The following is a 26161-nucleotide window of genomic DNA, read 5'->3' as shown; positions in this document are numbered from 1 at the left end:
CGCACCAGTTGCGCTTGTCAGCTCGGTTATCAAAAAGTCGTGATAAAGATTTCTATCAGTTGAAAGTGAAATAACTCTAAATTAAAAACATCGATCGCGGGCGGCGGCTGTTCCTCGCAGAGCAACGTCCAAGGACACTCGGCTGATTACAGAGGTGACAAGAACTTGTATTATTATATTCGTCCTTGTCCGACGACGGCGATCAGGCGACCTGTCGCATTGATTTTTCTATAAAGCGAGCTAGTAAATATTGGTTAACGCTCATTAATCAGTATAAGATGTCTTTGAGGTTAACGGTGTCGGCGCTATAAACATTGGGTCATGTATTGCGGGCGCACATAAAACTGTTTAGTTTATCTCCAGCCCTGCGTGTGGTAACTGGTGACTGAGAGTGTCGGTCCCACGATACTACTACACTACTACTTAAGATAATAACCGTGATTATTAAAGGTGAGCTGATAATCAACCTTATTGCAGATTATAAAGATATCATGAAGGCCTCATTTTGGAGATTAATGAGTTTATAATAATATGAATGTAGTCTATGGCTCTTTTTATTGGTAGGCTATAATGTAAAGTAAGTAATCAATGGTCATCTGATTTTTGGTGGCCAGATTGTTTTGATAATTTTGTTTGTAAAAAGATAACAAGTTTGGGAAAAACATAAGATAACTAATGAATCATAACTACCTAGGTTACAAAGTGCAAATTCTGTGTGAATATTGTACATACTCATCTATTTTATTTATACAATATTGTAACTGACTCAAGACTATTCAACTACAAGTCATTTATTTTAATATTATTAAAGGGCCACATTAATTTAAAAAAAAACAACTAAAAACACTATTCTTCATTCAAATTCAAAATACAAATATTTAAATGAAGAACTCCATTTATATTCCAAACCGTTAAAAAAAACTTGCCATAACAAAAAAATATTCAAATAATATTCAAGTAAGTATCTCATTTACATGTTAAGCATTAAAAGTGAACATAAAATCAATTGTTTGTGTATGATGAAATCCTACAAGGGCTAAGCTTGATCAACATGTATCAAGTGTCCAATGATCCAGTTTAAATTTAGGTAATCCTGTTATAAAACATGACACAGTTATGCAGGCATTTGTTCAGAGTTACATTGCATTTGCATACAGCCAGGCTTCGTGTGATATACAGACAATAAAACACTAGGTAATGTATATAATTTTATTTATTTTCTAAACAGATACCTATCTGACCGCACTTTGGATGTGCTTGCTCACATAAATTTTATACCTACACTGCATACACAGTAAGTACAGTTGTAGGAAAAATTGCATATTTGCAATTCACTTAATGTTGATTACATTTAATATTTTTTTGTAATAGTAACATTGGCTGTAAGTTAAAATATAAAATGTGCTGCCACTTGTTGCTATTCGTTGAAAGTTAGGCCTTGATATTTTTTTATTATCAATGAGTTAAGCACTTTTTCAATTTAAGTTTATCAATGTTGCATTTGATATAACATTCTTTTTTTTATTATTAATTAATATATTTTTATTATCAGCCATGATCGTGGCACATGGCATACCCTGCTTCCACTCCTCTCTATATAAAGCTTTTTGCATTTATGTAAATTAATAAGTTAGTTAAATAAAATGTCTCCAGTTTATCTGCAGTTCACTTTGTTGTTTATAGTGATGTTACTTTTGATTTGTTTAGTAAATAATTCAACACCAAAATTTGCCAAATCAGTCCAGCAGTTCTCGAGTTTTAGCGAGACTAATGAACAGCAATTGATTTTTATAATTATAATGCATTAGTTAGTATCTGATTCATTTGTTACCAAAAGTATAAAATAAATTTTATAGTAGGTATGTATATTACAAAACCTTAACCATATTGAAGCTTTATACATTCAAAAAGGCATTAGATGATGATAATAGAATTAATTCTATTTCCATTTATCTTCACATACAATAAGCTTCAAACTTATTGTTAATACTATTTTACACAATTAAAGGTAGTACGCTATGAAAAGGTAGACTTTGTATAGTTTCTCACACACATACAACTTATTGACATGTGGACAATAATGTACATATGTGTGTGTTTTTGGACAAGCTGTCATAAATCAATAATTCTAGTTTATAGACAGTCTATCAATTTATTCTATAGCATTAAACTCTATAGGTGCTTTAGCCTAAACATAAATAGGTACCAGCCGAACTAACGAACGAGACGCGTAAACTGTACCTAGTAAAAATCGATAAATATTGTGCTTTACATAATGCTTTAAAAATTTGAGTTCCTATTTTTTTATACTTATGTAAATTTTCAGGCGTCTTATCATTGCTAGTCTATTGTTGAAGGCACTGATAATATCATGTAACAACTAAATTGGTATCATTAATATGCGATTTTTGTTTGACGGCGCCAGAGCGTAAACTTGTGTTTTTATTTAAATTATTACTTTTTCATGTAAAGGTACGCGTCCACAGGCCCGCATCACACGCACCGCACACAACGGATTTTAGTTTGTCTTGTATAGAAACTCATACAACTGCGTCCACTGATCCGCATCGTACGGACCGCATCATCAGCAATGCCTACATGCGATGCGTGCTGATGACGTCATACGGAATGCGTACGATGCGTGCGTTGCGTACGATGCGGGCCTGTGGACTTACCTTAATACTCCTGTTCTTCAAGAATTAAGAACACTTTAAAGCTAACTAATATCACAATACGACACTTAAAATATAACAAATAAAACCACCAAGAAGTCAGTCTGTCAGTTGCTTATGAAAAAAACTACTTATCCTTAATTAAAATAGAGTCCAATTTCCCACAGCTTGAGACAACGGCGCCAGTAAGTCAAGATGGCGAGCAGTTCGTGGGAGGAGTTCTTCGCTGTCCACCTGCCTCCGCCGGACTTTGAGGACAACAGGTCCCTGCTGAAGGAGTTCTGCGAGCGACACGACCAGTACGGGAACAAGATTGTACTTGTTACGGTGAGTTCATTCATATATTATAACCCTAATTGGAATAGAATAACCTATTAAGTTCTTTGCTCGTTCTTCTCCATAGGAATCTACACTTTGGAACGAGCAAATAGAGGACTGACCGACAGACAGACATTTTTTTTATATATTGTAATATTTGCTTTGACGTTCACAAGTGCCTTCCCGGTCTATTTGAAATGAATAATTTTGATTTTGACTTTATACATCACTTGACTTGACGCATGGCTATGCTTTGAAACAAATAGAACTAATAGGAGTGATCCCACGGCCCTTAAAAATTTGAACTGACAACGCTTGCTTTGTGTACACGGTAAGTTTTTACTGTTTATTCATCATTTTATGTGAGAGCAGTCATAGTCATGCTTCGGCACGAAAAGGGCTGGCTGGAGCAGAGTAATGCCACGGCCTGAAGAAATCCGATGTGAAAAAACGCTTGCGTTGTGTGCAGCCATGCCGGAGTCATGTTGTGCGCAGTCCGCAACGAGTCTGCAACATACTCGTAGTATGCGTATTGCCGTATTGCGGGTGTCCGTAGGCAGTTCTGATTGCTTAGGTGGCACTCTCATTTTCGCAAGCTCTTCTTATTATTCAGATTCACTCTATCCAGCCAGGCCCACTAACAGAAACCACATGAAAAAATATACTATTGCAATCAGATAGACACGGCAGGAGAGTTCGTGTTATACTTAAAAATATGTCGAAAATAATTCCTAGTTGTCAGTTATGATCTCATACATTTATGAACATAACAATAAAAGCAATTGTTTCATTGCTCTGACGAACAAAAACCAACCTTGTAGTTTTATGATGTGCAAGCGACATTCAGCCTTATGGTAGTTAAGCAATTTTATGACCGAATATACGACACGAATTAATATACATTAAGGTTGTTTATTGTTTGTATGGCGTCTATCCAGACGCTAGGCAAGCTTCCTTAATAACCTAATTTCTTTAATTGATTTCCAATTCAATTACAAGGGCAATAAAGATGAACCTTCAAAAACCAGGAACAGAACTGGGTATTAAGTACCTACTTAATAAGCTTTTATTATTTAGATACACAACACTTACCATAATTGTAATATCTCCCTAAAGTAGGTTAATCACATTACTATGTTACCCCTCTCGTATGCTTCAACTCCTTTGTATAATCTAACAGAATAATTTCCTGTTTACTAACAGGAATTTCCTGTTTACTAACAGGAAATTATTCTGCTCTAATACAGCTAATTAATATTGCTATTAATTTCATAGAGATAACCACTAAAGGGTATCGTAAAAGGCAAATGTTTCCCATAGGAACTATCAAGTTAGGTCGTAATTCCGCAGTTTTTTCTTTAATCAACCTTTAGTTCTAAGATTCCCTGCAATATAGACTTAATACATACATGCATAACCTCACGCCTGTCTCCGATGGGGGTAGGCAGAGACAATGGAACGCCAATTGCTACGAATCTTACAATATTTAATAATAAATGTATATCCCGATATAAATTCTGTTAAATCAAAACTATAAAGAATTTTGTCGCCTCGATACTTCCATACAAGTTACTAAAACCATATTGGCTGACCTTATAGGTACATACATACAACACAAATGTAAATACTAAAACAAAACATACTCCTATAACTTGAAACCTAGACATCCCAAAATATATCTGTCTAGGGCAAAGTAATTATCTTAATGTAAAAAGGCTCTAATTCTAAGTATATGCAATCAAGTAATTAGGTAATAAGGTGGTCGAACATGCCTTGACCTTTCGTACGAAATTACTCGTGAAATTCTGGCAGTAAAGATCAGGGAAACGCTAGTAGATGTAGTATAGTTTAGGCCAGGGATGGCGAACCATTGGCACGCGTGTCACTGATGACACGCAGCACAATATTTGGTCTACCAATAATTATTTATACTAAAATCTTATTTAGAAACATACATTTTAAACTTAAAACAGTATAACAATTACTTAAAGGTAAACACCACTTGACAAAAAAATTAATCACACTATTAGCTACAGCTACTTATCAGTAAAATATACAAGAAAACTTATTATTTACGCAATTGATCACAAAATCTGTCCTATACTTGTCGTTATTTTCACATATGAATAACATTGCCTAACGATTGCTTAACGAATTACTAAAACATTTTTATTTTAATGGCACATGTAGCACCTCAAAAAACATTTCTTTAAAAAAATACATTTTGGTAAGTAAAGGTTCGCCACCTCTGGTTTAGGCAGTAGCACGTCATAGCTGAAGGTCTAAGCTAGATTTATTATGCGAATGAGCTAGCATTTTTGTAAAGGTTGAAAATCTTGATAGGAGTGGGTAAGTAGTTGAAATTGCGGAAATAATTTGTAGTAGATGGAGGAGTAATGACTGGTCCTTAATGCCAAAGTTAATGTGAAAAATATTACAGTTTTGTGTCATGATTTTGAAAAAAGACACTTCAAATTATTCACCAGTTAGTTTACATTTTTTTTGAGTTGTGAAAATCCGATCCAATAACTTCTCCCGCGTTGGGCAAGGCGAGAGGGAGTATCACTCTTACTGACTAAATAGCACCCCGTTCCTTCTCCTGCTTTAAGCCGGAGCCCCGGTAACCTGTTACGTAGTCCGCAGCTCCGGATAGGGCATCAGCCCAACTGGGCCCCATCTGTTGTGGTGATCTGGCTCTTTGGCCAGTTAGTTAACATAAAATTATACACTGGGTTAATTTCATATCTCTTATGGCATTTTAAACCACTTCAGACTGTAAAACCCATCAGAAGGCATTAAACAAACATAATTAAGTAACCGCTTACACTTTAAAGTCCATTAATTAGTTTCCCTAAAGTCCTACTAACGTACAACTGATTACAACAAAAAGGTTTTGTGAAAACTTAATCGTAGTACTTAATACTGCCTGCATTGCGTGTTCCGATGTCTCGAGAGACCCTCAGTAGTTACTCACAGTCACTATATCATACTGACTGCGGCGCTAAACCGGCTATTATGACCATGTCGCACGGATTCATTACTTATTTAATACAACTTCATTGTGTATGCCACTTGTTGTACGAAAAGCAACCTTATTGTTATGAATTTAAAATTAATTGGCCCATATGTTTTCGTTTATATGTACGCTAACTGACGTTGGTCCCCTAGTGAACTACAAAAGACAATAGCACATAGTACAAAACAATTTAAGTGTGGGAGAGCCAAGCACGAATGCGACGGCTCGGCCGGAGTGATACCACGGCCTCACAGAAAACCGACGTGAAACAACGCTTGCGTTGTGTTTTGTTGTGTGAGTGAGATTACCGGAGGCCCAATTACCTCCCTTCCCAATCTTCCCTAACCTGTTGTTCGATTCCCCAACAACCCTTCTTCTAAAATTCCTTACCCGCAAAAGACCGACAACGCACTTGTAACGACTCTGGTTTTTCAAGTGACCATGGGCGGCGGCGATTGCCTAGCATCAGGTGATCCGTCTACTCGTTTACCGGCTTAACCATAAAAAATAGGTACTGTCTTTTGTACATTTGTAACTTGTGTAATACAATATTTCCATTTGTTCCTTCCAGTCGGGAGGCACGACAGTACCGCTGGAGCACAACACGGTCCGTTTCGTGGACAACTTCAGCGCTGGTACGCGAGGCGCCTCCTCCACGGAGTACTTCCTGGAGCAAGGGTACGCGGTCATCTTCATGCACCGCCAGAAGTCCCTGGAACCGTTCACCAGACACTTCACCGGCCAGAAGCTGCTTGATATGCTCGAAATCCAGGATCGAGGACCTAATACTACGATTTCGGGTAAGTTTACACATTATATAGGACCTATACAATGCGTGCTATCCTATAGGGCATTTCGTAATACTTATGCTATTACCATCGTACTCTAGTCATTTAATGGTTACTTAACCCAGTCCTTAGCAATTATTTTCAATACAAAATCGTTACTAAGAAATAGTTTAAGTAATCATTAAACTTCTATAAGTGCGGCAGTTAGGTTTCCACTTGTAGTTAGCAGTAGGTACCATTATTCTTCAAAGTTATTTTACAGTCAGAAGAGTCCGTTACCCTGACCTGTGTCAGGACCAATTTTGATAATAATTCTCCGTTCCTCCAGTGAAACCGGACAGCGTAGACGTCCTCGCACCGATCCTGCTCCGCTACAAAGCTGCGCACGCGGCGGGCGCCATCTTGCACGTGTCGTTCACCTCGGTGTCGGAGTACTTCTGGCTGCTGCGCGCGGCCTGCGAGTGTCTGGCCAACCTGGGCGCCAGGGCCGTGCTGTACCTGGCTGCGGCAGTGTCTGACTTCTATATTCCTAAGGATAGAGTGGTAAGTGACACTGTGACTAATGGAGCTAAGTAATTTGTGTGTTACCTAAACCGCTTTCGATACAGAAATATAGGACCCAGTAGAGTTAGGTGGTCACTTGCCTACAGTTAAACAATAGGGTGTTCAAATAAGAAATATAATCTACTTATACATTTCTTATAAAGGGTGTCCCAACAAGAACGCAAGATTTAAATTTTAAATAAAACGCAGATATTTAAAAAAAAATCGTGAGAGCTTTATAATATCGTAATGTAGAGAGTATGAGGTTATCTATGGAACAATACATCGGGCAGTAGCTGCCGCTGGTTTGCTGAAACATACGCGATCTTTCAATGAAAACTTCAATGACCGTTTTGCATAAATGCTGCGGTATTTCATTAATACAGCGTCCAATTTCCTTTTTAAGGCTTGAGTCGTCGTCGGCTTATTCGCATAAACCATCGACTTTAAGGAACCCCAAAGAAAAAAGTCTAATGGTGATAAATCATATGATCTAGGCGGCCAATTATGGTCACCAAAACGTGAAATAACACGACCGGGGCATGACTTATGCAGAAATTCAATTGTGTCTCTGGTTGTATGACATGTGGCGCCATCTTGTGGATACCACATGCCTTCCTAATCCATTTCTTCAATTCGAGGTACGAAAAGACTGGTTATCATTTTACGATACCGAACACCATGATTGACTGTTTGCGCTTGACCTGGCTCATTTTTAATCGTGTAGCGCTCCATTTTTACTAACCTCGTACCTTATACTAACAAACAATAACACGTGTTCAAATGTCAAACAATGATACTTCGAATGCCGCCAAATTTAAATCTTGCGTTCTTATTGGGACACCCGTTAGTAGGCACTAATGCCGCTAGTCATACTACTACAAACTCAAAAGTTAATACAATTTCAACTTTATTACAAAGCAATAAAGTTTAAACTTGCTCACATCTACATCTGTACCTCACTATTGCAACTGACCAAATCTTCGGTCCTCCAGCCGACCCACAAGATGCAATCAGCCTGTGGAGCTCCCATCATCCAGCTGCACTTGGTGCCGAAGATGTTGGCGCCGTTAGTCAACCTGTGGGTCCCGGAGGCCTACGTCGTGTCCTTCAAGCTGGAGACTGATGAGAACCTGCTGATCCCCAAGGCAAGGGCTGCTTTGGAGAAGTATAAGCATAAGGTAAGATGGATGTTGAGATGGTTTTCGTCACCGTAGAGATTTTATTACACTTTAGGGAACAGAGAGTAAAGTTCCCTAAGAAAAGAAGGATCCTCCGGTCAGGCTTTGTTCAGGATCGTGTCTGGCGGGCATTCTGCCAATGTTGCTGTTGTTCGTAGCGATTTTCTATCCATGTTTATTCGCATGTGCGATGTAGGATTTATGACGTCATCCGTTGATTTGATCGTCGATCGTCTATGTGCGACTTCTGTCATGTGTCGCTACAATACTTTCACAAAATGATGACTGATATCGATAAAGTTCCGTGTACGACTTAAAATATTGAAATCGATTTTTGTAATTGTTATTGGTTAAAACTTGTAACTGGCTCAGTTGTCTCAACTTTGGATTTTAGAATAAACCATAAAAATATCTAAACCTCATTGGAGTTAACAATATTGCCAAGCAGCTAGTAACTTCTACACAAATGAGTCTAAGTAAGAAAATTGATAACAAACTTTTTATTCTCAATTCTATTTCAATGGTACCTAACATTATCTACATTGGTTGCAGATGGTGGTAGCCAACCTCCTGCAGACGCGCCACCACCGAGTGATCCTGGTGTCTCCCGACATCTCGCAGGAGATCGTGCTTACTAGGGAGGAAGTTCATGCCGGTGAGAATTTGATTTATTTCTCATAATTATTACTAAAATATTTGTCTTTAAAAACTAAACACCTATTTCACATTCTTTAAATTAGTTAGCGATCGTATAGATCGAGATTGTCCTTCGTATACTCTAGTTCCAAACCGGTTCTTTTATACCTGTAGAAACTCAATTAACCGGACTAATTGTCGTTAGGCATTCGGATAATAGAAAATCCGGATGATCGAATTTACGAAGAAAAGCGAATTTTGTGCATACATATTATGTATTTATTAAAAACAACAAACGCATATGAATGAAAATTATTAATAATTATTATGAGATACATCTTCTTAGATTACATACAAACATGTACGTTACGTTGCATAAATCCAACATGTAGGTAATTTTAATATAATTGTCGGTAGTCCGGATAATCGCGAATCCGTATAACCGGGAGCCGGATAATCGAGTTCCTACTTTATACCTAAACTAGTACCTCGCCTTTCAATAGTTTGTAGGGATAACATGCATCAAACCACCACTACAATCTAAGAACAACCCATATTATTTACCTCTCACTACATAGCAACTGTCAGAGTTGACTTGACTATAATTGAAAATCCAGTTAATCTATCTTATTAATTACCTGACTATAAAATGTGAACATATTTGGTCCAGGCGTGGACATCGAGTCCTCGATAGTATGCGAGATAGTCCGTCTGCACGGGCTGCACATGCGCCTGGCGGGCGAGGCGGTGTCGCCGCCGCGCTCGCCGCGCTGATCTCTGCGCGCGCGGCCCCGACTCTACCTCACCAACGAGTAGCCGCGCCACCCACCCAAACAGTGACGTGAATAATGACTTCTGTGTACTGTTTACCCACTACACCTAAGTAAGTGACTTTAATCGAACTTAAACGTGTTTATCTATACCTTCTGTGTGTGTTTCAGTGTTTTCTTGTGAACGGTACTTGATTCTAAGCTGATTTTCTTTCGTATGGTTATTCAAACACTTTAAAAGGTTGAAGATATCATAATATATGTACCTAAAATCAATACAATCAATATGTGAGAAAATCCGCTTAGTATTCCTACGAACATATACGATTTAGTATTGTCGTGTATCAAGTATCTTATATCGATAAATCTATGGATGCTACTGTAAATAATAAAAGTCGATGGGCATATTTAATCGAGTCTCTATAAACATATTATAGCGAATATTTTTTATTCTGGTGTTTGTTGTAAGTATCTTTGTAACACTAGTATTGTAATATCGATTTGTAAAACTATCGATTGTCTCTTAATCGATATAAAAACTTCTCGAATAGGTAATCGATCGCTGCTATTATGTTATTGATTGATGATATTAATATCTTTTACCTTTCTTGTTATAAGTATACTATCTTTTTGCATAGAGAAGGGATACCTTCACGTTTTATCGATATTTTTTTTATTTATAAGTATTTGTGAAGAAATCAATTGAATCATCGATATTTATTTTATCTAGTAATCGTATTCGATGTTTTGTAAACACGTGTTAAGACAAACAAAATCACGTTGCCTTAAAAAAAATCGAGATTAAAAACAAAAGCGTCAGAAATTCTAATCGATTGAAAAATACTATCAGTTTACGTCTGACGTGCGTGGTTCATTGACACCAAACATATCGGCTGTGGGTCATATCACACGATGCGATAGTACAGCCCTTGTACAGTTTAAGGTCGATCCCAAACCCGATACCCCACTATCATCACCTAAAAAAAATACGATGATGAAACTCCACGAAATATTGACATTACTAAAAATGTTACAAGACTAAAAAAATATTTAACGTTATCGTTGTGTTGCCAGTCTAAATTATTATTCTTATTATTTGTTGAAAAATAAAAAGTTTTATTATCAGTTGCGCGTTTTTTGGCTATTTATAAATTGTATTTGAATATTAAATGTTTCAACTATATGTGCCCCAGTATGTTCTGAATAGATTTTATATATGTGTAACGTGTAACTATGGAACTTATATCTAAGTGTAACATAGTTTTAGACTGTATATAGGTATAATTCAAAATATATCTATCGAGAACTTCCAATAGGATTTTAAATGTTTACTCTATAAAAAATATATCATAAATTGTACTATTTATTATGAAATTTTGTCATGGGGTAACACTGGTTTATAACAAAAACGGTCATAGAAAAACTGTTTTAATATCGTTTTTGGTATAAAGAGATTAATTGTTAGTTAAATGGTTTTTTGATGTGTAGATGTATGACATAATTATATTAGTGTTATATGGGTTAAATAATAAGATTTATAGTTAAAATTATATATAATATATTATACTTTATATAAATGTTTTATAGGGCCTTAGGTGCAGGTGAAGTAACGTTAGAACAAAATTATTTGATATTTAACGTCACAATATTTTAGAGAGAGAAAACAGCCCAAGCTGTACCTTTGTACTGTACCCTTAGTACGAGTGTGCTTTACCTTGAACGAAAACGAAACGAGAGCGTTTGTCGCTCTGATTGGCCGGCTCGAATGAAATAACCAATCAGTATGCAGAACGCGCTCTCGTTTCGTTCTCGCTAAACGCTAAACTCTGAGATGAATTGGAACACAGCCCGATGTATGGGATTTGAGTCATTCTCTAGTTTATGGGACTCATAACATAATTGATTATAAGTGGGCTACATTGTATATGTGTATCTCTGCCTACTACTTCGAGGATTAAAAGGCGTGACGTCATACTATTATGGTCACCTGCATCTTATATTTATCCAAAAATATCAATAAATGTACTATTGATATTTATATAAACAAAAATATCTCTTTTTTATTTACAACTATTTTACATACGATGCGATTATTGTATATTAGTTCTTATTACAAGTAGGTAAGGTTTAAATTGTAATATTTATGTACTGTATCGTTATACAGGGTGTCCCAAAACTCAATGATGAAGTTTCACCCGATGGTAGACCTGCTTATGGGTATAAAAAATTTAATCAATTTTTTTTGTTGGGTTTTGGTACACACTGTATATTATGTTTTTTTTTATTTGTATATTAATGGTTAAATGTTGTCTCGTGTTAGGCTTAGGCTTTCGTTTCTACTTCTAACTAGACTTACTCCTCAGGACCACAACTTTGTAAGACAGATATAAGATAGCATTTTGATTAAATAAAAATCTTACGACTCATTTTTAAATACATAGATTATTAACTGTAAATTGGAAAGTTCGAGCCTTATTTTCAAATGCCTTATTTGGAATTTTTGTATAGTAAAACTTTTATGAGACAGAAAATTTAAATAAAGTTTATAATATGGCGTTTACTATTTTCGAGCCCGATCACTTTCGAGCTACAGCGGGGTCTTTAATTTGAACTAACGGGCAACCCAGAAATAGTATACGTAAGTTGAATAAACTTTATTTAAATCTCGTTTAGAAACTCATTGGTAGTATCTATAAAGCATTTTCTAGTAGTTTTTAAATATTTTGATGTTCAGTTATTACAAATTGAGTATTTTACACTTAGGCTGTTTCATCTTTTGATTATTTTACAGTTAGTACTAACTGGCAGATAGTTTGACGTATCTACCGTATATGAGTGAGCTCATTCTGTGTTCCAGAATAAGCCGTGTTTTTGTAATACCGAGGTTTTCCCAGCTACAAGATGGGTTACTTCAAAAAGGGAATAAGTAGGTTTCTTAAGGTTCGGCAAAGCGCATGTAATGTCCTTAGTGTTGCAAACTATCTGCCAGTTAAGCTAATAGACATTTATTGAGCAATCGTGAGAGCCCTTATAATATTATTTGACAAGTTTTAAAGATATTAAAAAGTTTTACATATCAAAAGCACACAATAGACAGTTTCGTGTTTTTCCTATTACTGTATCGTGAAACATATTAAATTAATTATGTTTCTTGACTTACGTAACTTGACTAACCGCTGTACTCAGTCATTTAATGGTTACTTAACCCAGTCCTTAGCAATTGTTTTCTGAACAAAATCGTTACTAAAAAATAGTTTAAGTAATCATTAAATAACTCTTAAGTACGGCAGTATTATGCTAAAGAGTTTCTTACGCGTCTTTGGCGTCGGTTATTACTAATACTGCTCATGAATATAGGTCCCGAACGTAGCTTGAAACAAGTCGAATTATCTCGAACAGTTACGCGAGCGAACCGTACAACATAACTAAGTTTCAAATGTTATCATTAGTAGTTTATTTCACGCGTTAGTCATTGTGCTGATAATTTTAACACAATTAATTTTGTTGATAAGCTTCCTAGATAGCTCGGAGCCGGTTTTATCGAGTTTCCAGTGAGCACTAGTGATCTCTTATTGTTCTTTCAGCTTTGTTATCTGTGAGTACCACTTCGTATTTCTGCGATGCTGGTAGACAAAGAGGGCGTACAAACGATATATAGCGTCATCTCTTTCTTTAATTTCTTCTTATAAATAAATATTAATAATAATAAAATACATATATTTCGAGCAACCTTAGCTCGTAAGTTGAGTAAACAAAATTACAAAATATACATACATAAAACATTTTGAATTGACTTGAAACCTATATGCACGTATTGTGTTTTAAGGTATAAATAGAGTATCATTGATTAATTTGACACGCAATTTAAAATAAAAGCGGTATTCTGGTAAAGTCGGCCCACTCTGCACTTCTTCTTATAATAATTAATTTAGTATGTCTCACGAAAGCTATAATAAAATTATGTTAAAATTCTTCAGAGAAAATCAAACTCTGCTGCATAAGGTGCTCCGTTTAACACGTTAACTGCCGCGTAGATCACCGGTGACCTACGTTAGTAGAGGATTTGCCTTCAACAGTTTTCTGATGGCAGTTAAAGCCTTAAATCTATTCGTTAAACATATTCATTGTACGAGCGACACCTCTTTTTATATAATAGTTGATCGATCAAAGGATTTTAATCAATTTAGCATTATCTATCCAAGTTTTTAAATGTATGATTATAAGTGTTAATACTGCTACATATAATGGAAAATATAAGCTCACTGTAACATGTTGCGATACGTGTTACAGGTACGATAGACGTGACTTTATCGTGCAACATGCAACACGAACGTGTATTGCAACGTGTCACGTGTCAATCTCTAAGTGAATTCGAAGTGCATGTAATGCCCCAAGTGTTGCAAGCGTTCATAGACCACAGTGACCACTTACCATAAAGTGAGCCGTTTGCTATGTAACATGAGGTTTATATGTAACATTATGTGTAGCAGTTAATATATTCACACTCCTAAACCCAGGAATGTTGGTTAACATCAAGAGATGGACATTTACTTTTGTTTCCTTCAAAAATTCATTTTTTATGTGTAATAAAAATCCTTTTGTACTTGTTTAAACGTATTAATGTAATTGACATTATTTTCCAAAACGGATATCTAATACTAAATGGGCTACTAACGTCACTTTAGCCACAGACTATACATAAAAGATAATACGTACGTATTGCAACCACAGATTAAAAAGATTCCACAAGTTATACAGACTGTTCACTAAATTATTGCCAAAACGATGAACAAAAACGATATTAGTATCGAATAGCTCGTTCCTAATGTTCTAGAACTGATATTAAAGTGTATATGAAATTGTTTATTTGTTAATTTGATTTGTTTTCTATTATAATTATGTTAATTCAATACTGTGTAAAGCACATGGGAATCTAATTGCGATCTTTCTTTAACCCTATAATGGAAAATCCTCATGAAGTCCCTGTGAGGAATATGAATTCATTGATTGAATTAAAAATGTTGGTTCATCAACTTTTTAAAAAATCATACGTTTGTCTACAGCAAACGTGCCACCATTTTGTGCATAAAATGGTTATTTGCGCATTCCCGCGTATTTACATAGTGTTGAAAAAACGAAACGCGAAAGTTAAATTTAAAAATTATTTATTTGGATGGTGTATTAAAGCGCTGTGTTTAAATTAATTATAAGTAAATGTGTGTATTTGGATATAAAGGGTATTTATCGTATAGATGTTGTGACGGAGTGGTGTTTATATCAGACTTATAGAAATGTTCTATGTAGATACATATTATACCTGTTTGTGGGTCTGTATGTTTGCGTGGGGTTTAAAACTCCAATTTTTACTAACGAAACATTAAGATTAACCACTGGTTAATGTATAGAACATGCATTTTTACACAAAGAGGTAAATGTTCCAAAATCTACCAAAATGGTAGTTTTTTGAGTTACTGGCAACATTGGACAAAGAACTCCCACGCACACATGCAAACAATGATTGTGTAAGTGTATTATCATGTTTTATAACTATTATATCATATTTTATGAAACGTTGATGTGTGAACAACCCGGTCCTCATGTTCTTCGAGTATTCAATCCATATATTATTACCTAGGTGTACTCTACGTATCTATTAGGTAATCAAATCCTTATGTACTTGACAATAAGGTCGAATACAGTTTTAACTTTTAACTCTGCTGTCGTGATGAACTTGGTGACTGTTCTTACACATGAGTCTGGCTATGATGGATAATTTTGCAGGTAAATACTTAGAAACACAATTGAACTGCATGTTTTGTAAGTAAAAAAGCAAAAAAATTCATTCTCAGTAAAATTACAGCGCTAATCAAGAGGTATTAGGTTCAGCAACGCCTACGAAAGTTGACCTTCGGTTGGGTGGTTCCCAGTCACTGACTTCTCCACAACGGCAGAGTATTCTCAGCACAATACAATACAGCTAGCTACTAGACTAGTTTCTACTTCTAGATTTGAAATTACTAATGTGGGGAGCACGAATTCAGTTTCATAATTATATCTATATAATACTTTTTGCTATCCCAGTAAATAAAAACGAAATAACCGAAATCGGTATTGAACTTTGAACAAATGGTTTCAATAAGATTACACCGTGATTGTACTACCTGCTTCATCATATCAGCTACAGGACGTCCACTGCTGAACATAGGCCTCCCCCTTCCAGATAGGCCGGTTGATAGCGACCTACATCCAGCGGCTCCCAGCGACCTGCCTATATCCTTTCAAATTGACGATATGGAATTGAATTCGTGCTTTATACAACGAAAACTTTTTGTACCTACGAGAATGAAATGCTTTCGTGGTCCATGTAACTTCAGTATGTTTATCAATACCTTTTTGAACACATTAAGTAAAAATTACAATTCGGCGTATCATCGATCGCACTAACGTATCATCGGTTGAGTGTGAACGGTAAACTGTTTACCCGACTGCGCCAGAAGGAGGGTTATTTTCTACACATTTAACTGTTCTGGCGATGCGTGACCGACAATACGCGTCAGGTATGAACTGACCCTAACACAACAACTACGCTAACGTACTCATATGTGGTACCAAAAGTACGCGAAGAAACGACAAAAAAACGCAATTTTCTATAAAAAAATCAAAATACTAAAGATCACTTATATAACTGCTAATTATTATTATTCTTCTTCCACGAAAGCATGAAGTTCTCGTTCCAACTTCTACCTAAGTATTGTGCCTACAGTTCCATATTGACGTACTACTGTGAGTTTATCTAACATGGGTATCTATCGTTGTGATATTGTACTGTCTACGCTACTCATGGAGACTTTACTACACGTGGATTAAATACTTTGGCATATTTTAATGTATTTGCTTGTTTTATTTTATTCACCCGTATATGAACAAACTGATTACCTGATGGGGAAATGCTCTACTAGTATCGAGTCATAGAGGAACCGACCTACCTACGACCTACTAACCAGTAGTATGCACGACGTTGCTGCGTCTGCGCATGCTACTCATCAAGAATATAATCCCTCTGTGACTCGAAACTAGTAGAGCTTTTCTCCATCAGGTGTTCAGTTTAGAGCTTTTCTCCATTAATGTATGTCTAACGATAGTTATTAAAAAAATATGATGACCTGATGGTAAGCTAATAACACCCATGAACTCTCACAACACCAGAGAAGTTACATGTGCGATATTGCGCTCGAATATCGTAAGTAACATCAAACGAGTAACATCAAAACAAACTAAAGCAGTAAGCTTTTGGTTAGGACCTAAAGTCGGTTAAAACATAATCAGTGATCTGAGTTTGGTCTTATAATCTACATTGCAATCGATAGCTTTTAACCCGCAACTCGCATAATTATGATTGTTATCGATTTCACATGTTACCGAACTATTGCTGACTCTAGTTTTCGAAAATAAAACAAAACATGAAATGACAGTTTCTCAGTTCAAAGTTGTCATGGCCTGTCAGAATTGCACTGAAATATTTGTAAATACATAAGAGTACTCGTTTACGTGGTTACATTAGTGGCGAATGTTATAGTTTGCATTCTTTTTGTTCAAAATTGCCCGAATATGGTGAGTAAGTCACACGCTATTTGAAACCCAAGATCCCAGTAACTATAGTGGACCTAGCAAGTAGGAACGCATCCCGATTTGTTCGCAACGAGAATAAAAAATGAAGAGAAGTACCAGCACGAACGATTCCTTCAGCGCAAGCAGCACTCAATCCTTCCCAAAATCTCTGCAAAACATATTTCCGGATGATGAAATAGAAGACGTTGTGGGCGAAGTTAAACTTTCAGAATCACAAAAAAGTGTAGCCATGTCAAATGTATACTCTATGGACTTCACGGACAGTAGTAGCTCAGAGAAACACAACTCCTCAGGCATGGAAACGTATATCTTAGAGTGGGACAGTGAGGACAGCGAATCTTCAGCTCTACAGGGCAATCTCAGCATCATCAGCGTGAAGGACAGTAGGCCAACCAAACCTATTCTTGTCAACAAAGACGCACAATGTGATGTCACGAAGAAAATAAGTAAATCTTCCTCCACCAGTCTAAACAAATGCTCCATCTTCGCACAAGAAATATTCACACAAACCAGTAAAACTATCATAGAGCTAGCTGAAAGTGACGGCGCGATCAGAAAGATCGACAGTAAAACGTTAGAAACACAAACTTCCTTTATATCCATAACAGAAAACAAAACTTTCGAGTACAGAATAGAAGTATCTGGTGCCGCACAAAATTTAATTAGAAACGATGTCGGTGACTCAGGCGACAACTATCTTGATGTTGTAACCCCACAACAAATATTCCCGACCTCCATCGACGATGGTTCATCAAAATTCGTAACATCCGAAACAGATAACGAAAAGTCTGATGACGGTACCAGTAATAATAGTTCGTGCAGTAACGACAAGCTCGCGGACATAGTCAATGACGATTTCAAAGACAACGACCTGCTATATGACGAGTCAAATGAAGATCGGTACGAGATCACCAGTGAATTTGAACAATCGCCAAATATCAGTGATATGGAGGAAGATTCACTCATGGAAATTAAAGCTAAAGATAGTAAAGTTGACAATGAGAGTGACACCTGCAACACGCCAATATCTGTTGATAATGATGTTGCTGAACTGTACACTAAATTATCTGAAACCGTAGAATTCTACATGCCGAACCAGGAACAAGAAAAGAGACGTATTATTGGGTACTTGACTCCTTTGACTGAGGAGTCAATTGTTAAGAAAGATAGTACAGGGGAAATGGAATGTAGTTCGTCTAACAACATCATAGACCTGACCGCAGACGACAACGACGTGCTGTTCACGAACAATGCTGGAATAAAAGTCAAATTATTCCCCAAAAGTGAATCTAACAAAGAAATTGAAAGTTTCAAGTTGCCCCCCATACAGGGGAACCACAATAACTCTGATGGCAACTTGAACTTTTTATTTAATGGTAAAGGATCGAACAAGAATAGCTCACCGGGTGATGATCGAAGGGACAGGAATCTGAATAGAAATATGGATAGATGGGAGATAGGAACTAAGGATCTGGCGTCAGGAGAGAGTCCACTGATTAGTGGAAGAAGTGGTAAGTTTACAAGATGTAAAATCGCATGTCTAGTAGGTAGCTCCGTAGTAAGATGCTCGTCCATTCTACATCAAATAAATAATCTGGGTCTCGTTCTCAACCGCATGCATATTTCTTATCCCTTAAAGTAATATCAATCCATTTTACATTAGACGCTGAGAGAGCGTCTCACGGGTCCGTGCAGCTGCCCCCAATACATGCGGAAGGACACGGGACGCACAGCCCCAGTAAACTTGATCAGCACTTGAGCAACTCGAGCAAGACAGACGCTGTGTCCTCGGAACCCACCTTGCCAATCAGTATTAAGGAGAAGATCAGAGAGCTGAAGATGAGTCACAGGCCACGAAACTCTTGGACTAATTCTAAGTATACGTAGTAAGAATAATGACGATATTTAAACACCATAGCTTCGGATTACCCTAAAAATAGACACTCAGTCTTTAATAATTTATGAGAATCTCGAAAACGTAATACGTCGTAAGGGTCCACTTAGGGATTACTACTGATGAACCTGAATCTTTTAAACTACGGTCTCTAACCTGCTTGCTAAGCTTGACGATTATGACCTTGACCAGGGGTTTGGTTAAGGAACGCCCATAGTCCAATAGTAGACTATTAGAAAAACACTCAAAAGAAATGTTACCCTTCATTTCCCTTTAGAGGAAAAATTTCGTAACAGAACAGTCGTAAAACCAGCATGTGTTTACCAGTGGATCAGGCAGTAGAAGCGGGTCTCCCAGCACGGTGTCTCCTGATGAGAGCCGGGTGACTGACGCTGCGGAGCGAGGGTGTGAGCTCGTCTGCATTGAGCTGCTCAAGAAACTGCGCTCGCAGTCTTGGTTAGTGTTTCCTAGAGTGATTATCATCTATTGAAGTCTGATGCGCACCCAAAATGCAAGTGTGCAAAGTGCAAGTGCCATATACTGCAATTGATTCCAGAATTTTAGATAATAACCAAGAAGTTTGAAAATTGCATTATGCTTGGCCCTACCAGCACCACTGTACTTGCGACAATCAAAAAACTTACAGTCAATATTAGATTTTATTTACATAATTTAGATCTGGAAGTCGTTGAAAGTCCTATGTTCAGTAATAGACGTATTGTGGCTTGTACGATGAAATTCATGCAGTAATAGAGTAGGCTACGCGATATCGCTGCGTCTGCGCACGCAGCTCTTGGTGAAGAAACCCTCTGTGACTCGAAACTAGTAGAGCTTTTCTCCATTAATTTACATGAGTAAACCGTGATTTTTAATTAACTTAGTATGTCTCACGATAGTTATTATAAAAATATAGTAAAAGAACAACTCACGCAAAACGTCCAATAACTTAACTAATGCTTTCTCTTGGTCATCAAAGAATTTAGTCAAGTAACCGATTCAATGACAAGCGTTTTGTGAACAGGTTTGAAGTAGCAGACTCGTTAGAGGACCTTCCTCGTCTGATGGACAAGTTTTGGGGCATCATAGCGGAGCATAGAATTGCAGATCTTATACGACAAGTAACTTTATACTTTTATTGTTCGTCATTTAGCTTATTTGAATTTAATAATATTGACCTATATTAAATAACATAATGGTCTGAATTTAAAGATTTTTTTATAGAATAAGCCGGTAAACAAGAACGCAGATTACCTGATAGTAAGCAATCGCCATCGCCCATGGACACTTGAATCACCAGAGGGGTTACAAGTACGATGCCGGCATTTTGGGGGTTAAGAATCCAAGGATTGTTGGGGATTTGGGGATGGGGTTTTAATGACCATACTACCTATTTGAGTAGTACATAAAGTTAAATAAGCATAATTTTAACGTAGATACATAATGTATGATAACGCTTAGTTTATAGTTTCAAATTGTCGTCTTGTCTGTCAGGTGACGGCACACGTGGAGTCACCGAGGACGCAGGTAGCGCGCGCCGCCTGCAATACTCTCGCCTCCATACTCAAAAATACCAATTACACAAAGAAACCGGTTAGTTGTTGCTTAGAATTTCATATTATATAAGAAAAGTGTATTTAACAAGTGAAAGAAATGAATACTTTGTGAATTTATAGCTGCAAAACACAAGAGTCTTATTTAGATTTCTTTTCTTATTTTTTATTTGAAAATACATGGCCTCATTCTAGAATTGTCTCCAATGTCATGAGTATGTTTGCAAACACATCATTTCATCTGTACATCGCACACCGAGACAGAACAACAATTTGTATCTATATCACACAAAGGAATTTTCCCCGGGGAAAACATTGCGCAACACACGAACGTATAGCCATAACCATTTCTTTACATCTTGAGAGCCAACTCGATTGTTATTGCAGGACTTTTACGAAGCAGTGACAATATTATTAATAAAGACTGGCAGCTTCAGTCGACCCGTGAGACGTGCTGCCAACGTGGCTCTGGACGATATAGTCTGTGGCGTGGACTTGAGCCATGCAATCACTGCTCTGTGCATACATGGCGCTAGGTAAGTACCTAACTAACTAAATAGTTCATCGGTCGGAGGGATCATCCAATTAAAAATGGTAAAGTTTTCATCATAAGGCTGGTAAAAAAAATTGTAAACTTAAGTATATATTGATAGAATCCCTGGCTTGAAAACCCGAACCCGAACCGAGAGCATATAAAACAAATATTTTAAAGCCATTACACCACCCGTAGCCCGTTGGGCTCGCTGTCATCGCAGCGGTAAGTCCCCTCTTTGAGGAGTGGCTAGAGAGGCGCCACGGCGTCCTCACCTACCGCCTGACGCAGGTGCCGGACATGGGAGTTTCGGTAGGTTCCTGTTCCTTATTGGGCGGGAGGAAACGCCCGGGTGTCATCACTGCGAGGACCGCCCGGAGGACACGGTAGAACATACGGTGGCGGTGTGCCCTGCATGGGCTGAGCACCGCCAAGTCCTCAGGGATGTGGTCGGCGACGGCGACCTCTCGCGCCCGGCACTGGTTCAGGCCATGGTGCGGAGCGAGAGGGACTGGGATGCCGTCTCCTCTTTCTGCGAAGCAGTCATGCTAGCCAAGGAGGAGGCGGGGCGCGTGAGAGAACAAACCTCCTTACGCCCCAGCCGTCGCGAGAGACACCCCGGGCGTCGGGGATCGCGGGACGATCTCCGGCCACCGTAAGTGCGGGCCTGCGGGCGGCGAGTAAGGGTAGCTCACCGCCCGAACAGAACCAGACCCGTGCGTGCGGCGCGTAGCGTTCCGCGCGCGCCTCAAAGAGCCATCAGACCACCACAGACGGGGCCCAGTAGGGCTGATGCCTGATCCGGAGCTGCGGACTACCTAGCGGGTTTACCGGGGCTCCGGCTCGAAAAGCAGGAGAAGGAACGGGGTGGTTTTTAGTCAGTAAGAGTCTGACACTCCCTCTCGCTTCGCCCAAGGTGGGAGAAGTCATTGGATGATATTCCCCACTGAAAAAAAAAAAAAGCCCGTAGTCGTAGCAATAGACAAAAATTGCACCAAAACTCGTAGCACGTAGCAGGTGTGTCGTAGACCCTGGCTCGTAGCGCATGGCAGGTGGGTCGTAGCCGTAGCCTACGGCGCGTAGCCCGTAGCGCAATAGTTCATGACCTATGAAATAAATGTCCTTGCTGCTCTTGCCATAGTTAACGGCCTTATATGATTATACAAAAAATATATTAAAAATACAAAAAATATACTAATGTGACATCAAATCTTGTAGCACCGTAGCACGTAGTAGTTATGTCGTAGCCCGTAGCCCTCATAAGTTATCTGTGGATATTAATCCGGCGGTAATTTTTCCAAGGTAAATTAGAGCTTACGATCAAGAAATTCTTTAAAAAATATATTGGTTCTATATTTAGTCACAAGAGTGCGCTAGTGCGGTGCGCGGCCGCGCGCCTGCTAGTGGTGTGCTGTGCACTGGGGGGCGGGGGGCGGGACTTGCTGCGCACACGCCCGCCCACCGCCGCCTGCGCACGCAAGCACGCGCTCCGCTCACTCGCTTTGCTGCTTGATGATAAAAGCACTGAAGCCAGGTATGTGAACTACAACCGCTTAAAAATTAACTGAATTATAAAAGATACAAATATTTATGATTTAGCTTAAATAACCTTGACTTTAAAACTTTTGAGCTTTGAAACACACCTTATACCCGAACATACTGGACTACAGTAGAACAAAAAAAAAATTATTAAATTTTTGCGTTGAAATAGTACAAAAAAATAAATGCTTACAGAAAATACGCCGAACGTTTGTACTCAATGTTGCGACCGCTTGCAAACTTCGAGGCTTACTACCTAACCGATGTGGACCTGGACACGGCGTCGCGGCAGATGAAGAAATACGACCAGCTGCTGCTGTGCGGCCCGCCGGAGACCAGGTGACGTCACACTGCCACTCATGACGCATCAGCGTGACGTCATCACCTCCTTGTAGCGTAAATCGCTGATTTACTTTCTCATTTATAGTTTGCGTTGAATTAAGGGAAGAAAATACTGGTACGAATAGATGCCTTCTCTATTTATTTTATCGCCGACGATGTATACGAATCTTTTAGTGCTTTTCTGATTGTATAAATAAATATATAAATGTAATAATCCATTAAAAACACAACAGCATAATTATAAACACAAAAATAATGAAATGTAAACGTTTACTGTCGTTATTTGGGTACCACGAGGCTTGCGATCAGTGCATTTTGAATGAGTTTTAACTAAATGCAATTGTGATTTCTCTAAATCTAATTCATAACTTTTTTGAAAATATTTAATACGATAACTTGTTAAGAATATCGGATGACATTATTATATCACTACGTTATAATATCATAATTTATTGTGTTAGTTTATTAGATTTTTTCACAAATTAACTATCGAATGAAGTACGAACTGTATACCAACTCTTTCAAGTTTGATTTCTTTTAAATAACTTGATTGACTGAAAATATATTTTGAAAGATTATTTTGCTTGTGGTCACATATGAAACTTTCTTTAAATACGCATACACATACCTACGCACTCAATTCTATGTAAGTAGCTAATGTGTGGGACTATGAAGTTCAGCCTACCTATTCGGTTATTAGTTCCTGTCGGTCATGTCGTATTGTGACAGAGAAGTATAAATATCCCGTCTCAAGTTCCAATGATAGCGTTAGTGACTATGTCTGTTTAAATTTTTTATTTTTTGTTCTGTAGCCACGTACTAGGGGCACGGTAATTGGTATTTAACTGGGCGGTTTAAGGTGTCTATTAACAGAAAAATAAATATACATCATCCCCAATCGAAAATTTCCACTCGAAAAGTCAGTTATTATCCCATTTTCCTTAAGTCAGTCAGTCCCGTGGTACCCAGATAGTATCAATTGATAGTTAATCTGTAGTTCTATGATATATAACTAAAACAAAATTTGTTTTCGTAATGAAAATAGAGTTTTGTAAATATATATACTGTATTTACATTATTTATCTCGATGCTTGTTTTATAAACATTTTAATCTGTGACAGTTATTAAGTAGTTTTTCGCTGTGAGTTTGTATGGCCACGGTTCTAAAATAAGTATGACATTCAGATTTATAGTAAACCATGTAGATTATGGGGGTTCTTTTATTTTACAGTGCTTTTTCGTAAGAGATGTGCTATGGTATGTTGTGTGGATGAGTTTGGCTTCCACCAATTATATTCATTGGTACAGCTTTGTACTGATGGAAACGAAGTCAGCTAAGTTATGTTGTTTATATGAAAAGATGCTATGGATGGCTTCTTTACTATCGATACATCGTATACTCGAGCTACGCATCTACCTCGCACAGCTACTTTGCGGCAGCGCATCTTTATAGCATATCTTACTCGCACAGCTACATAGCTTAGTATCGGTGGAAACAGTCACATAGTTTCGCAACTTAGCTACTACATCTTCGTAGCATAGCTACATAGCACATCTCTGGTGAAAAAGCACCCTTAGACTAGTTCCCTGACATATTTCCTCAGTTTTGACAATGCACACAAAGTATAAAAAGTATCAGATAGATATAGAAAAGAGATCGCAGAGATGAGGAACTTTAACAATATGTAATGATTTATATCAGCTCAGAGATAACCTCATCTCTGTTACAATCGTAATCATTAATATCAAACTATGGATTCTAGTATAACACCCTTAGTATGAGTTTGCTTTACGTTTAACGAGATCGAAACGAGAGCGTATTCGGCGTTCTGATTGGATGGTTTATTCGAGCCGGCCGTTCTAAGCCCTCAAAGCGTAGTTTCTACTACTTTAAATGTAATGCAAACTTATACTAAGGTTACAGGTGTGGCTCAGGAACAGGAGACACAGCACACGCATTCGAAGTAAGAAAACATTTTTTTCAATTTACTGAGTATCCAAAAAGTGTTCGATTTTGTATCTCATGCATGTAACTACAGAAGGAGAACGCTTGTCTACTAAGTACCTTATCCCCGAGGGGGTAGGCTGAGGTTCACATTGCGCAGGTAATGCCGCTATACAATGTACACCTACGTTTCACTATTTGTGTTATAAGTCCCAATAACATGGGGTGAGCCTATTGTCATATCCTGGGCACCATTCTAGACTCCGGACTACTACTCAGAAATTTTCGCTTATCTATTTGCTTTTGGTATTGGCTACATATACGTATTAGGCATTGGTTGAATGTAATAATATCTATCATTCATCATATATGCGAAAACAATCACGTGTGTATCAGATGAACTGACATTTGACAGATAACTGGAACGCATCATGAATGATTTTTAGCGCAGCTTGCGTGATTCACGAATAGAAACATGGTGCACGTGTAACGTCGTACGGGCGGCCGCCCTAGCGACACGATCGCACGACACGTCGCGCGTATGTAGTGCCCAGTACATCACCAATGACACACAGCACGGACAAACAACCTCTGTGTGCGTAAAACACAACTGACACGCTGCCAGTGTGCGTAAGGGCCCCGCGAGTGCATCCGCACTGCACAAGTGCACCCGCACTGCACCAACCAAGGTCAAGCGACCAACATTATATCAATATGTTCTATTGATAACTTTCTACGTGTTTCCAGATTGCGATTGTATTTAAAATCTAATAACAAAGCCAATTTATCTTATAATGTGATCTGAC

At 37.8% G+C, this 26161-nt stretch overlaps 2 protein-coding genes across 4 annotated transcripts; both read left to right on the top strand.

Annotated features, from left to right (window-relative positions):
- LOC118269761 (phosphopantothenate--cysteine ligase) lies at nucleotides 1–16814 on the top strand. Of its 2 annotated transcripts, XR_007707444.1 has the most exons (8): nucleotides 1–154; nucleotides 2840–2999; nucleotides 6578–6806; nucleotides 7123–7337; nucleotides 8333–8518; nucleotides 9071–9173; nucleotides 9825–14300; nucleotides 14388–16814. XR_007707444.1 is itself a non-coding variant. In XM_050706743.1 (7 exons), the coding sequence occupies exons 2-7, from the start codon at nucleotides 2868–2870 to the stop codon at nucleotides 9926–9928; spliced, it is 969 nt and encodes a 322-aa protein (XP_050562700.1). In that variant the 5' UTR covers nucleotides 226–450; nucleotides 2840–2867; the 3' UTR covers nucleotides 9929–10685. The 2 variants fall into 2 exon arrangements, 1 of the variants encoding a protein (XP_050562700.1); XM_050706743.1 differs by lacking the exons at nucleotides 1–154; nucleotides 14388–16814 and adding an exon at nucleotides 226–450 and having other exon boundaries at nucleotides 9825–10685.
- Nucleotides 16815–17391: 577 nt separating this feature from the next.
- On the top strand, nucleotides 17392–24619 carry LOC118270014 (uncharacterized). Of its 2 annotated transcripts, none has more exons than XM_035585430.2 (8): nucleotides 17392–19064; nucleotides 19217–19430; nucleotides 19775–19903; nucleotides 20469–20565; nucleotides 20939–21037; nucleotides 21385–21533; nucleotides 22890–23063; nucleotides 23264–24619. In XM_035585430.2, the coding sequence occupies exons 1-8, from the start codon at nucleotides 17636–17638 to the stop codon at nucleotides 23409–23411; spliced, it is 2439 nt and encodes an 812-aa protein (XP_035441323.1). In that variant the 5' UTR covers nucleotides 17392–17635; the 3' UTR covers nucleotides 23412–24619. The 2 variants fall into 2 exon arrangements, with proteins under 2 accessions (XP_035441323.1, XP_035441322.1); XM_035585429.2 differs by having other exon boundaries at nucleotides 19217–19439.
- Nucleotides 24620–26161: the final 1542 nt, after the last annotated feature.

Source organism: Spodoptera frugiperda, chromosome 30, assembly GCF_023101765.2.
Source record: "Spodoptera frugiperda isolate SF20-4 chromosome 30, AGI-APGP_CSIRO_Sfru_2.0, whole genome shotgun sequence".
Classification (NCBI taxonomy): Eukaryota; Metazoa; Arthropoda; class Insecta; order Lepidoptera; family Noctuidae; genus Spodoptera; species Spodoptera frugiperda.
This window is presented reverse-complemented; position numbering and strand designations above follow the sequence as displayed.